Source organism: Arvicanthis niloticus, chromosome X (assembly GCF_011762505.2).
Source record: "Arvicanthis niloticus isolate mArvNil1 chromosome X, mArvNil1.pat.X, whole genome shotgun sequence".
Classification (NCBI taxonomy): domain Eukaryota; kingdom Metazoa; phylum Chordata; class Mammalia; order Rodentia; family Muridae; genus Arvicanthis; species Arvicanthis niloticus.
The window spans coordinates 19,375,475-19,390,898 of NC_047679.1; the positions used below are offsets into that span (position 1 = coordinate 19,375,475).

The window sequence follows — 15,424 nt, forward strand, 5'->3', positions numbered from 1 at the left end:
TTCTTCTTTCTAGTCTTTTGTTTGTGTAGTAACTAGATAAAGGTACAACATGGGTAAATTACTTTTTCCTGGATGGATGAAGAAAATAAATGTCTGTAAATACTCAGATAAATTTTTATATTCCTCTTTCTCTTTTCTCACAATTCGTCCCCCCCCCATGCTTTCTCTTTCTCCTCTCTTTTCAACAACTGCAGACATTGAAAATGATCCAGAAAACAGCAAGAGTTGAAAATGATCCAGAGTTTTAGAATTTGCCCTCACCTTGACAACACTAAAATTACAAGCAGCAGTCAACTTTTACAAGATACTCTCATTGTGTAACATTTATAGGCTGCCAAAAACATGCTACAACTAATCAGACAACAAAGGTGAAGAGAAATCCTTCACCTGCCATGTAGCTAGCAGTGAATACACTTCTTATTTCCATGACATGTGCTGGCAGAAAAGGGTTGGCTTAAGGCGGATCGGACTAACCTTCAATTTGTCATAGCGCTCACTCAAAGCTGCCACCTGATGATCGCGGTGCCGCCCAACCAGTTTACACAAGGCACAGATTAACTGGTCATCGGTCACACAGTACATATTCACCTTCTCATCCTCGTGCTCCAGGCACATCAGCCCCCGGATGTGCGAGTCCGGGATTGGCTCAATCAGACGATGGCCTGTAAAGGGCTTCTTGTTCGGATGAGTGGCTTTTAGGCACTCATCACAGTAGGACACTTCGCAAGTAACACAGGTCTTCACAGCATCCTGGGCAGGATCCTGGTCACAGAACTGGCAGAGAACCTTCTCGGCAGAGGACATGGTGTTGGCGTCAAAGGCCCGCTCCCTGCGGGTCTCACTGGGAGAATTAGGCCCGCTCACAGATGCTTTCTGAAACCTGTCAATGATGTTTTGTAGGGTGACGTTGCGCTTGAGCCCGTCTAGACCTCGCTGGCTGAGCGTGATGACATGCCGGCAGGTGGGGCACTGGAAGGCGTTGATGGACTCCACAGGCTCGTTGGTGGCACAGTGAGAGACCAGGATGCGGTGAGCACAGTTGAAGCAGAGGCTATGTGCACAGGGAAGCAGGAGAGGGTCCTCAAAAAGCTCCAGACAAATAGGACAGGTCAGCTCCGACTCCAGTGTTTCCATCTTCAGGCAAAACTCTCTGGGGTCATCAGCAAAATCCAAGGAAGCTGATCAGCTATCTGGAAACAGAACGTAAGATTGGATTAAACATGAGGGGTCAGCCAGGGGGGGCTGTCAGCTTCGAACGCATCTCATAATAATTCCAAACATAGGTCATTGAAGGGAAATTATGTGTATGTTCCAAATGTCTGTCTTTAATGGGGGCAAATGATAAAAAAAGCAAACAAAAACAAAACAAAAAACCAAACAAATAAAAAAACACGAGCCTATGATTTTTTTCAAATTTCTGGTTTTTGAAAATGGCAGCTTTCTTTTTTAATGTTTATTGTTGGTAGTTTACAGTTTTTGCAGCTTTGGCTTTTAAAAGGTCTAACTCCAATCTAATTAGTGACTGAAACTGTAATTTCTATAATAGGCGTACGATCAGAGTAATCTTACATCATGAACACATTTTCCTTTGGTTAAAATAAAAATGCAGAAACTTGTTTATGAACTATAGTCATTCACAATTTTGAATTTGTGAACTTAAATATTAATGTATATGCATTTTAAAGACTATGTGTTTGTCATAGCAGGACAGGATTTTCAACTGTACAGATGCACTTGTAATAGAGATGAACATTAAGTTTCTATGAACTCAAATGTATGAATTTCATTAGAAATAATCATGTTTAAATTCAGTACATCGTTTTTCAAGACATTCTTGAGAAAAAAAAAGAACATGGATTTTCCACAAAGATGCTCAGGTTAGAGGCAGTAGTTTTGCCATATGCTCATTGCTCGTATATTGATTAATCCAGAAATGGGATGTGGGGGCAGAGAAAAATACAGAAAAATATCTGGGAGCCTTTTTGAAGGCTGTAATACTGATGACTAATATTGTCACATACATTTGATCAGTTCTAACAGTAATCATTTCAGTTTAGAAAGCAATTTGGAAAGACTATGTAAAGGTTCCTGAGGATCTCAGTGCAGCCCCATTTGGCCCAAAATATCCTCTCAGGCTGGTTCGCTATTGCCAGCAACAGGCCTGGCTGGCAGGAGGTCTTGTCTCACACTTACAACCCTGCTGGCCCAGTCATGACCTCTGCCAGCTCTGTTGCTCCCCTCCAGGCCACCTTCAAGTGGCTCAGCTGAATGTTCCCTTTCTCATAAATACTTCGTTGCTTTTGTGAACTCCTGCCTGCCTTCCCTTCATAAAGAGATGACAAAGAATCCCACACAAGAACCAGTTCATTAGGGTGAAGAGGCCTCATGCTCATTAGCAGGCCTGGGAACTAAGCCTCTGAACCTTCTCCTTTTCCAGGCCATTAGTAGAGGGCTGTAGAATGCTGCCTGGCATATTAGCTGCAGCCCATTGCAAGCTGTGGGAGAATAGTGCAGTTTATCAGGTCAGGAGGTTCAAATCACTCACAAGGGTAGAAAGTTCTCACTTGGGTTTATGGGAAGGCGTCACTTCCAAAGCTGTGTATAGTGATTCTGACAATCAGTCAATTGTATTCACACCTCCGCTTCTATACAAAATGCAGGGTTTCTAGAATCAGGTGACCTTTTATGAAACAACATCCATCTGAAATATGAAGGGTGCACTGCTTTGCTGACACACCATCAGCTCACTAAAGAAAGAAGATCACTAAAGAGTATAAAGTATGTCCTGGGCCTGTTAAAGAGTAGAAGAGGAAATTACTAGCTCAGAGATGACCTGCGACTAGTTACTCATATTTACTGCTTTATAAAGGAGTGGCTACAATTTGAAATGCCCAGTGCTTACTCATCATTTCACAGTCAGCAATGTAAAGACAAAGGCTACTCTTATTAAAAAAAAAAAAAAAAAAAAAAAAAAAAAAAAAAAAAAAAAAAAAAAACTTCACCATTCTCCCTAGGGCCTAGTCCATTGTACCCATATATGGCTCTGAAGAAATTGAAAGATTTGGCCTGTTAATCGAGACTTTGATTAATTGTGGGTAGAAAATTATCTCCTTGTCAAATTCTTTTCCTTTGCAGTCAGAAACGCAAAAATCAAAAGGAAAAATGTAGGCCTTTTCCTATGCTTTCTTACATTATGATTACTATTAATTATGCTCTTTACTTATTTAATATGTTCTTTTTTTGAGACAGGACTTACTATATAGTACAGGCTGGTGGCAAACAATACTGTTGCTTCTGTCTTCTAAGTGTTGGGATCACAGGAGCAAAGCACTATCATAAGAGCACACCACCATGCACAGCCTACTTGTTTTCCTTTAATTTTAACATATACAGTATTTACACTTATTTCGATGGTGTCATATTATAAGTCAATACATAAAACAAAACAACAGCAACAAAAACCAGTGTTGAGAAACTTTAAAAGAAAAAAAGGAAAAAAAAAAAAAAACCCTGAAAGTGGGAGTGAGTAGATAATCAGTGGTTAAATAACCCATCGTGTAACAATATAATACAAACACTGGAGCACCACTTCCCAGAATGCACATAATGCTAGATGGGCATGGAACTCATCTGGAATCCCAGTACATGGGAGGAGACATAGCATCCTCCAGCGAAAGCTAGTTAGCCAGAACTCTATGTTCATCCCCTGCCTTAAGGAATAGGGTGGAGAGCAATCAAGGGAAAGTCCCAATGTAAACTCAGGGTTCTACAAGCATGTACACATGAATGTGCCTACACACATGTGATTATGCATATACACATATACATGAAACAGGAATCAATTTTATTTACATGTGTTTCATGTATATCAGTGTTTGTTAACTAATGAACAGATAAACAAATGCAGTATATACACACAATGAAAAACTACTTGGCCAGAAAAATGGAATTCTATCATCTGTAGCAATATTCATGCAACCAGTGGATATCATGGCAAGTGAAATACTGGAAAATTCCAGACAGCAAGAGATAAACATTGTATGATGACTATGTTTTTAGTGGAAGTGCCAGAGTTCTATCTCATAGTGGTACCATCAGAATTCCCAAGGGTGGTTCTACTGTGCAGCCCAATGTGAATGCTGACATTTTATTTACCTAGTTAAGAGAGGGCTACTTATGCTAAGTACTAAGCTGGTCCAGGAAGGCAGAACCTTGTGCTGTCATCACCCCATCTTTATTATCACAATCCCAACCATCATCACCTCATACCGGGGTTATCACAAGACCTTTCTAAATGCTTTCCTGGCTTCTTCTTGCCCTTCCTCTTATAGTCTATTTTCCCACCCAGCAGCTAGAGAACCTGTTAAAACATGAAAGATTCTGACTCTCTTCTGCTCTTCCCTCCAGGGGCTTCCCATGTCAGTCAAAGGGAAATGCACCACAATAAAACCAGCCCTAGGAAACAGACAGACAGTGAGCTCATTCCCTCCCACGCTACTTCTTTCTTGTTCCGCTCTGGGCAAATGGCTCCCTTGTCAATCCACAAATATGCCAAACACATCCCATCTCCTACTCAGCTCATACAGTCTTTAGAATCCACATGACTCTGGGCTCTACACTCACCTTAGCGGAACCCACAGAAAACTAATTGCCCCACTACCACCATAACTACCCACCAATTATGGAAACCCTTCTTGCTTCATCTCAGTCTGTTGTTCATTATATCTCTATTGTTAACATATTCTATTACTTTGCTTATGATATCTCCCTCTAATAGTTCTAGCACTAGACAGTGCGGTATGAAACCAGAGATGTTTTTTTCTTTTGCAGGATGTGTCAGAAATAGCTAAAATAATGTCCAACGGACAGTAAACTTGAGCATTCATTGATTTCTTCACCTTTAATGGGCTGAAGCTGGATGAATAAAGCATAAATCTTTCCTGTAAGGATCTGTCAATCACTAAAATAGAAGCCAGCCAGTTTTCTATATAAATGGCAGGGCAATAAATGCTTTTTGTTTTGGGAGCCATGGGATATGTATTGCACAAATTAGCATAAAGAACACATAAAAGAATGAGCATAGCTAGATTCCAATACAACTGCATTTTTAAAAACAGGTAATGAGCCAGATTTCACCTGCAGATCTTATCTTTAGAGGAGAGAGATACACACCTGGTCAGAAAATAAAATAAAAATTGCCAGCAGGAAAGTATGAATAAAATGTCACATGGGTAACAACAGAAAAGATGGAGATGCCAGAGTTGGACAAGTGAGTGCATGCTCCCTGTGTTAACAGCAAATTATGTGCAATGGGATTTCACCCTGACATCAATGGAAAAGATGTGAGTTCAGTGCTTGAGGCAATTCATGTAGAAATGATTTAATAGCAGCTGCTTAGATCTGAATCTTTTCCTTTTATTGCCATAGTACTCCACATGGTGTTTTGGGCAAATGTCTACACTATAAATAGTTAACTGAATTAAGTGCTGAGAAGGTAGCTAGATGTGACAAATGAAGTTCAGCCAAATGGTTAAGTCTTTGAGTCACATAATTCCAAAAGGGGAGGGTCTGTGAGTTTATATCTATAGTACATTCCACAGAAGCTGCTACACATCATCTTTATTACTAAATAATATCTACATGTCTTTCCCCTCTTCAAGAAATTAGCCTGCCTCATTTTGCATCTTTCTTTAAAATATCTAGAGAGATTAAAATATTATATATTCTTTAATAAATATTAATGTCTTTCCATGAACTCGGTTCTGGAGTAGGCTTGGGCAATACCTATCCCTTGCCTTCGTGACTTAACAGTTCATTAGGGAGCAAAGTGGGGGGATTCTAGGGCAAAAGAGATGGCTCCACAGTTAGGAGCACTTGCTGCTCTTTGCAGAACACCTGGGTTCAGTTCCCAGCACCAGCATGGAGGCTCACAATGCCCTCATCTGACCTCCATAGGTGCTAGGCATGAATGCAGTACACAGAGACAGCATGCATAACACTCATACACATAAAATATATCTAAAAATGAAAATAATATATTGGGTAACATAATAAAATAGGAAATCCAAAGGCAGAGTCATCAACTCTATACATGAGAAAAAAGATACAGGACAGTTTCCTCAGGGTAAAAGGTGAGGCAATTTTCAAAAATTGAGCAAGGCCCATTGACAAGATTGTAGGGGGTTGGTAGAATTTGTGCGGAAAAAAAAATGTTATCTTTCTTTTTTTTGCCTAACCTTCACAGTTCAGATTTTTTTTTAAGCTAGCTTCTTAGAATTTACTACAATAGAAGGAAATCACACGTGCATATTGTTGTCAGGAAATTCTATAGTTCAACATTTTAATGAATGGGCTGATTGGTCTTTATTCAGGAGCAGGAAGTGATAATCCTGAGAACTCCTTGGAACAGACTGGGAATAGCAGCAATTCAGCATTCACACTTTTGCCTGCCTGCAGTTAGTCTATATAGAACAGGACAGAATAGTAAGTAAAAAGAATTGAAAAGATTATATATATATATAAAAAAAGTAGGACATTCACCATGCTGCATGTAAGCAACCTGCATGTCCTTGAGCATGAGTCCACAGATGTGCCCTACAATTCCAGCAGCCATTCTAATCCTTTCCAGAAGCAGGATCATCTTTAGTGATACAGTTCAGTGAAACCTTGTATCCTTAGATGCCCTGCTCTTCTCAGGAAATGCATTTACCACTGAAAGCACTTCTTCACAATAGCAAATAAATGGTGGGTTTTGTGGATAAAAGAATGAAGTTTATTCACCTCATTCTGATCTATTTCTTCCTTCTTCAGATCTCTCTCTCTCTCTCTCTCTCTCTCTCTCTCTCTCTCTCTCTCTGTTGCTGCTGCTGACTTCTTTCTGTTCATCAAAGCCCTGGAGTGTTCTAATGTTGTGTCCTTCCTTCCAAAAGGTAAGCCAGTGTGTTAACTCATTTCATAGTCACTTTCCATGAAAGTGATTTCTAGGCTTGAGTCTCAAAGCATTCCTGGGATGTCACTTCAGTGTTCACAAGCCTCAGCTTCATGGTCTGTAACTGCTTCAGAGTCAAAATGCAACTCTCAGAGGACTAACTTATTGATGTCCTTCCCCAAGCTTTCTTTTCTACAGGTGTCTCTTAAAGTGCTTCATTTGCCATCGTCAAAAGTAAGAAACCTGCTACATTTTCTAGGCCTTCCTCTATACAGAAGGCAAGGTGATGTTCCCAAAGATGTCTACAAACTATATCTGGGGATATGTATGTAACATAGGTAGAAGGAGAAAATAGTAATTAAAGTTGCAGCAATAATTAAGGTTTGCAAGCCGCTAATTTTGCAATAAGGAGATCACCTAGGATTATTCAAGAGACCCAAAATTATAAAAAGAATTCTTAAAAGTGGAAGAAGCCAACAGAAGCATTAAAGTCAAAGTGTTGTGAGCAAATCTAGATCAATATGACTGGTTTAAAGACAAAAGGCAAGGCCACAATCCTTTAGCATCTAAAATCTGAGGATAGAAGAATGAACATAGATGACACCCCACATCCTCCAGAAAGAAGCAGAACTCTGTAGATACTTCAATAAATACGTAATTTATGGGTCATTTCAGACATCTAAAACTATAAAATAATGGATTTTTGGTATTAAAGTTTCAGGTTTGTTGAAAAGAAATATAGCATCAGTAGAAACAAATACATTCTCCCTCTCCAAAAATCAAAGCATTGTGTAAGAAATGTGTATTCCTCACATTTGTTTCTTTTTCCCTGTTTTCTGTGACTCCATGCTGATCCAGGCTCTCTCTCAGCTACAATTTTAGATCATTGCCTTTCCCTCAAAAAAGAAAACACACTGTTTTTCTTTGATTTCTTTTTCAAAGATTTATTTTATTTATATTAAGTTGCATGCATGTGTCAATGTGTGGGTATGTACACCTGAGTTCAAGAGCCCTCAGAGGCCAGAAGAGGACATTGAAGCCTCTGGAGCTGAAATTATAGGCCACTACTGACATTGGTACTGAGAACTAAGGTTTGGCTCCCTAGAAGAGCAGTAAACATTCTTAACCACTGAGCCACCTCTCCAGCTCCAAATGCAATTTAGTCCTGATCTTTCTTCATTGAGTTTACTGCTTATAACCTGTTCCCTGGACTATAGCTTTTTCACATCACTTTTCTCCATGGTACAAAACAGGAGTTTCCCTATTGCCCAAACTATAAATCCTGCTTTGCATCTCATCTCCATTTTTAAAGTCTTGCCCAAGTTTCTCCAGACTACACCTTCAACTTTAAGACCCTTAAATTCTTAAGCCACAGGTCCAAGAAATGAGACCATTTGCCATTCTTTGCAATTGGCTTTTGTTTTCCTTCCTAGCATAAATCATTTTCCTTAAATAACTTTTCTTTTGGTTTCATGTTAGGTGGTGTGTGTTTGTTTATTTGTTTGGTTTTTTGCTGTCTCTGTGGGAATTTTAGATGAGAATGAAATCTGTCAGAGGTTAAAAGTGTCCTGGCCACTATTGTATTTGGAAATTTCATATTAAATAACGAAGAAATGTTTTAAAAGGCGGCTCTAATAAACAATGTGACATGAGTTAAGTATTTACACTTAATAGCTACAAAGTAACTTTTTAAGCTGAAAAATACAAAAAGGCAATTATCCTACTCAGCAAATCATTAAAATATTTACTGTAAAATATTTCTTCCTACACAACAGAATAACAAGACATAAGTTTAAATTATGTGACTCATCCTATTCTTTCAATGCATTCTAAATCATTCAAGGATGAAATAGGTATGCATGAGCTCAGACATGAGTGTGTGTGTGTGTGTGCTTCCTTTGAAGAACACATTCACAATCTCAAATGTAGGCTTTTTATGGATGTGTGTTGAACCAAATGACCAACATACCCTCACAGGTGATAAAACCTTAGTGCAACAGTACACACTTCATAGAATCAAGGAAAATAAATCAACAAAGAGATAAAGAGCTAGCAGGGAGGGCTGGAAGGATAACAGCATCTTGGCACAAGATGATGGTTAAAGTGATTGATATAGCTGGTTAGCTACCTGAGAAGTACAATTACTGCTCCCTGTATGTTCTAGGCACCTTCCTTGTAAGGTATTTTTACATTGAAGGGTCATTCATTCTATGAGAAGAACTTTCCTGGGGTGGGGTGTTGTCCTTTTTTTATGGCTTAGGCTATGGGAGAAAACAGAGAAGGGGAAAATTTTCAGTACAAGAGGCATGGCCCAGGGACCTCTGCTACGGGATTTGGCTTTAAGAAAGAGGTTTGCAGAATCGTAGGATAGATACTATTAATGATCAACCCATGGCCTTTTGTGCCTATTGTACTCATCTTTTTTATTCTCCTTTGAGGTAAAAAGCAAAAGCATAATATTGACTTGGGAGGTAAATACAGACAAAAGGTATAAACTCCAAGCCTGCACTATCAAAACACTTGGCATCATGTTAGAATTTCACAATGGTATTTTGTGAAGCCTCTCAGGATCTCTCTTTTTATGCAATTAACATAACCTGGACGTCAAGGAAACATCTAATATCCCTAGCACCACTCATTGCAAAGTTCAATCCATGACCAAACTCAGAAGACCATGCAAGTTTCACTTTCATGATCAAGTTTTACTGGGCATGCTAGGAAGATGGCTCAGAATTTAAAGGCACCAGCTGCCAACCTTAAAAACCTAAGTCTGATCCTCATAACTGGCATGGTAAAAGAGAGAACTGACTCTCACAACCTGTTCTTTGACCTCCACAGACATCCAGAGCATGCATGGGTGAATATACACACACATGCGCACATTCAGAAGCAAACACACACATGCACAAATAGATTTAATTTTAAATATTAATTTAAAATAATCAGACTTAGAATTAGGAACCTACAGAGATGATATCTTCTTTTCCCACCTACCCATATTCTGTCTCATATTTGAACACTGCATGAAAGATAATTGTTATTCATTGTTATCCTAATTTGGAATATAGAGAGAAGATCACACATGCAATGCATGAATAATTTTACTTTCAGTCTCTCAGTGAACAGCTGTGAATATTGCCACAATCAGATAAATAAATGGGGTGCTGGATCAAGGAACAACCTGGAAAAACCAACTCTGGGTTACTTGTGATTGATTGTTAATACCAGGTGTTTCTCACCCACTTCCCAGACAATTCCCAAGGTACGTTATCTGGTTCCTTGCCAAATATCCTCTAGACTAGGGGAAACTAAGGTTTACATTTACCAAAATACAACCCAGATAAGAAAGACCCAGTGGTTCTCAGCTTTCCTAATGCTGCAACCCTTTAATATAGTTCCTTATGTTGTGGTGGTGACCCTCAACCATAAAATTATTTTTGTTGCTACATCATAACTGTAATTTTGCTACTGTTATGAATTGTAATGTAAATATCTGATACAACCACTACTGCTTTAATACAATAGAAAGCTATACCAAGACTCATAAAAATGGTTTCATAAAAGTTAGCTCTTAAAAGAATTATGAACAACAAACAACAGTAAAAATGGCACAACGAAATTGTATTGTTTGTTTCAGAAACATGCTCCACATTTCTTATCCTCATAACCTGGAAGAATTAAAAGTTAAGCTGACTTACTGATGTTAGGGCTTTGGGTATGACATTATTATTATTATAGAGCTATAGGTGCAATAGCTTTCAGCGATCGTGGAATGGTGTTTCTATCATGGATCAGAAGAATATAGACTCTGAAAGGCTCAAAATGACTGATGAGAAACACTGGGAATCAACCTGAGACTTTAAGATTACAACAGTCTGAGCTCAGAAGGACATTCCTCTCATCATTCATAGAAATGTTTTAAACCAGAAAATTGTATAATAACTTCAGTAGAAACTGGTCCCTATATGCCGGTTAATTCACTAAGGATATAAATTTTAAATGACATAATAAAAACACTCAACTTTCCCATGTTCTTTACTTAACTTAGTATTTAACATTCAGGTATAAAAGACACCAAATCAACATACTACCCAAGGTCGACTCTAGTTATTATTACCCAGGCAGGGGAGCCAAAAAAGGAACAATGAAAGCAGTCTTGATAGAAAGAAAGGATATTTCCTTGGATTTGAAGCAATTTTGCAAGACTTGGAATGGGAAATACAATATTTGGCAATTTCACACTCCTATTATGGCACAGATCAGTACACAGATAAAACAGATTTTCCATATAAATACTGCAATGAGGAGGAACCTGTGGGAAAAAGGTAATCCAGTGACATTGCACAAGTAATGGACATTACTCTATAATTACAATATCAGTACATGTGCCCTTAGAGTGTCAGCACATCCAAATTCATTTAATTGGTAACAGACAAGTATGGATTCCTGCCAAACAAATTGGAGGGGTCCAGAATGACTGAACGAAGCAAAGATGACAAGCAGATTAGCATCAAGATGCTAGCCTGGAGTTTTCAAACAAGCAATTAGTACATTTAGAACAATTTCTAATTTCTTATTTGCTTTTACATAGGAGAAATCAGGTTGCAATTGAAATCATTTTGCCTGACAGGAGAACTAGGGAGGATTTAATGTCACCAAATGCTCACCTGGTGAAATTTATGCAAATCAAATCAAACTATTAAGCAACCATTTCTCTGTACTTCCACATCTGCCTGTAACACACGCACATTTAGTAATTGGATCTCTAGGACATCCTTTAAAATAATCACACACTTGCCTGACCATGCAACCTGACTAAAAATGAATGAACATTCTTGAAAAGAATCATTTGGAAGCATGGCAGATGTCTGTGGGGATATGAATGTTTTAATGATCAAAATTAAGGGGAAATGGGAGCTAGGTCACACAGTCTGATTATTTTAATTGAAACCCAGTCTTCCAAATTTTAACGGAATGCTTAAATACTCCTGAAAGTTCATCTACACACGTAGGCAAGCAAAAGACACTCGTGGCAGTGAAAAAAAGAGCAATCTCCATCTCACTGCGTTAACAGTTAAGAAAACCCTTAGAAAGCCTTGATTATGCCATGCAATCCATTCTGGTAAGCAGGCTGAAAACAAAAATGGTTAAGAGCCCTTTGAGCACCACTCAAGGTTCTGACAGACAGATCCCCTGGAATACCCACCAACGGACTGCACACTAGTTCTTTTTGAAGAAACATCGCTGTAGGTAGAGGATGGGCTTCCACAAAATGATAGTCAGGCCACTGAGACCAGGTGGTGGGTGGCAGGCAGAGCTGGAGCGGTCCTGTGTGTGTGTGTGTCTGTGTGAGAGTCGACAGTGAAATACAACAGGAAAATCGGTCCAACAATTCCAGGAAGGCCAGCTCCACCTCATCCACTCCGCCAGGGTTGCCTGAGTTGAAGAAATCAACTGCCTTTTCCAGGGCCCCCACTGTGACTTCCCTGTCCCCTAGCTCGGTCAGTGCTCAGCTGAAACAAAATGAAAAGGCAGCTCAGGTCAGGCTAACACCCACTGCCTTGAAAAGAAGCATGATGACTTGGCACTGAGATAGGCACTCTTCCTGCTTACAGGGACCAGGAGTGGTTCAGATGACTGCATGGTGTCTGAAGTCAGAAGCAAACATATCAGCTCTCCATACTGCATACAAGACAAAGGAGAAGCTGGGGGCTTACTCTGGTTGTGCTATGTGCAATTTGCAGCACCTGCTTTAATGGTACTACAACACTTCACAGTGACCCAGCTGGGGGTCAGTCAGAAACTTGACACTTCCTACACCTTGGGTCCTTTTAACACCCTACTGAACACATTATTTCATTATGTTCTGGAGGCTAGTTCATCCTAAAAATAATATGTTCATTATTTTGTTCTTTAGCCTCATAATTCAAGTTTAATTTCTGAAAGAAGTTACTTTTCAGGTTACATTAGGAGAAACAATACCTTGTATGAATGCAATAAACCATTCATGTTTTCTTCCAAAAAGGCCTGTACATTACAATGGATCATCTTAATATACAACATATATGTATAAATTATACACACATATCATACATCACACACATAATCACTCAAAAGTGGATTCTATGTGTAAATAGTCTTCTATGGCTTTCCACAGGAAGTGGTTCCAGAGCACCCCCACTAAAAATATTAATACCCATGGATGCTCAAGTTTCTTATACAAAATGGCATGATATTTGCATATATATACATCTTCTCACATATTTAAAATCACCCCAGAATTACCTATAATATCTAACACATTGCTATGATAAATTATTTTGGAAAAAGTGACAAGAGCAGTCTATACATATTCAGTACAGACAAAACACATTTCACATGTTTTACATTTGGACTTGGTTGAATCTATGAATATAGAACTCACAGCATGTTGATTCTATATGCATCTAATATATGATATACAAATATAATACCACATGTATATACAGACTACCATAAAAATCCATAAATTGTCCCCAAACTTGACGTTACTCTTCAGAACTGATCTCCAGAATGGCAACAAAAGGGTGCACTGGAAATGGAAAGTAATCCTTTAAAATGAAGAAAGGGAAGTAGATTTTTTCTAAGAGGAAGAAGAAAATTTGTCCTGCACTGCAGTTATTTGAAGGATATGGCTTATCACAATATAAGACAAGAAACTGCAACTAAAGTACTTCACCAGGAAAGTGTGAAAACAATTCTGCATGATCCAGTTTATCCTGTAGACAGTTGGGCTCCAGCAAAGGTGATTAAAGAGCATGCAAGATAAAGGGGAAGCTGGGGGCTTACTCTGGTTGTGCAGTGTGCAAGCTGCAGCACCTGCTTTTATGGCATTACAACAGTTCATGGTGAACCAGAACACATTTCATAGGACATAAAAAATGCACTGTATGATATTCTTGCCTGATGTCTCCCCAGATCATACTTTTATTTACCTATTAACAATACAGGCATCAGTCAATTTTAAAAACAGAGATGATTTCCATAAGAAATCTATTTGGTCCACCAAAGACACACATTTATATTATCAAATGAAAAGTTAAAGAAATTTTTATCAAAGATTTTTCTAAATAGCCTCTGTGAACATAATATTAAAATTAACATTTATAAGACAGATTTAACTTGTCTGTGTTCTGGCACTGTGATGGGAAAATCAGACTGAGTGGCTCAAGTTGAAACATCAGGAAACAAAAAATTTACTCCACCCATGAAAAGACAATGGTAAACAACAACAAAACATTATGTAATATTTTCAAGTTCATAACTTGTTAGCCTTTAGTTGAGATTTCTAACAATCAAAGGGTCTCAAATATTTCATGTTTTATATATTATGGTTTAATTTAAGAAACAAAGCATCCTGGGTGTTTCCTCTTTTTTTCTTTTAAAAACAAATAAACAAGCCTAGTCTTGCTTTGTAGTCAAGGCTAGCCTGGAATTTATGATCTCAATTCCTCTGCCTTCAAGCACTAGGATTAAAAGTGTGTTACCATATCGAGCTGAACCAATTCAGTTTTAAAGGCAAATCAAATATATTTTATATTACATTGTAAATGACTTACGTTTTCTACTCTAGACTTTTCTGGATTTCATACAAGATTTTGGGTCTGACAATAGTAACAGACTTTACAGAATAGTAACTTCTTTCTACAAAGAAGAAAAAAGACAGAGGACATATCTCAACTTGTCTCATAGCAGGAGGTCTATGACTAGGAACTTCAGATTAGTGGAGTCACATCATGGTGGTGGCAAAAATCAAAGCTAATTTCTTTAAAAACCACCCACAGGTGAAGAGCACATAATCCTCCCTTCCTTGAGTGTTTTTCCATGCATATTTATATTTGGGTAGACATTTATACATATATCCATAAAACTCTAAGGTTATAAAATCCTGGGTGTATATATAATGGAATCAGTATCTGTATATATGTATACAGGTATATATATTCACACACATATACAAAAGCACCCTTTAAAAATTACTTGAACTTGTTAACAACATTCATTCTCTGCAAGACTCTCAGTTTGTTCATCCCCACTACGTTACAGAAACTCTTTCCTCTATGAAAGACAGAAACTTGTAGATAATGGTTATTTATCCAAGAATGTCACCTGGCTCAAATCTGTCAAAGTTATGAAAATAGTAAGATGCGATCTATTTTCTTGAAGACAATTGAATGGGATTTTTGCAAGTGGATTGGATCATGGAGAAGTCCTTACTACTTGGAGACAAGTTTATTTATTTATTTTTTTTTTACTTTGCCTATATAATATTTCTCTAGGATGTTGACTTCTTCCCTGTTAGCTCCTAAAATGTTCAGATTGTTTTGTGAACACTGGACAGGTTAAGTTGTTCAGCAGCAAAGAACATATCCTTTTGTCATGCTCACGCACATAGTGAAGACTACAAGTAATATCTTTCATACATACATACACACATACACACACACACACACACAC

At 38.2% G+C, this 15,424-nt stretch overlaps 1 protein-coding gene across 5 annotated transcripts in view; it reads right to left on the minus strand.

The window, feature by feature from the left end:
• Positions 1–15,424, minus strand: part of Mid1 (midline 1) — a 339,419-nt gene that overhangs the window by 109,602 nt on the left and 214,393 nt on the right. For 3 of the 5 annotated variants that reach the window (XM_034484695.2, XM_076918926.1, XM_076918924.1), the window contains exon 2: positions 475–1,190. In XM_034484695.2, the coding sequence (XP_034340586.1) occupies positions 475–1,134 (660 nt within the window). In that variant the 5' untranslated portion in view covers positions 1,135–1,190. Of the gene's footprint in view, positions 1–474; positions 1,191–12,134; positions 12,344–15,424 lie in introns of those variants that run through there. The other 2 variants (XM_076918925.1, XM_076918927.1) reach the window with 2 other exon arrangements.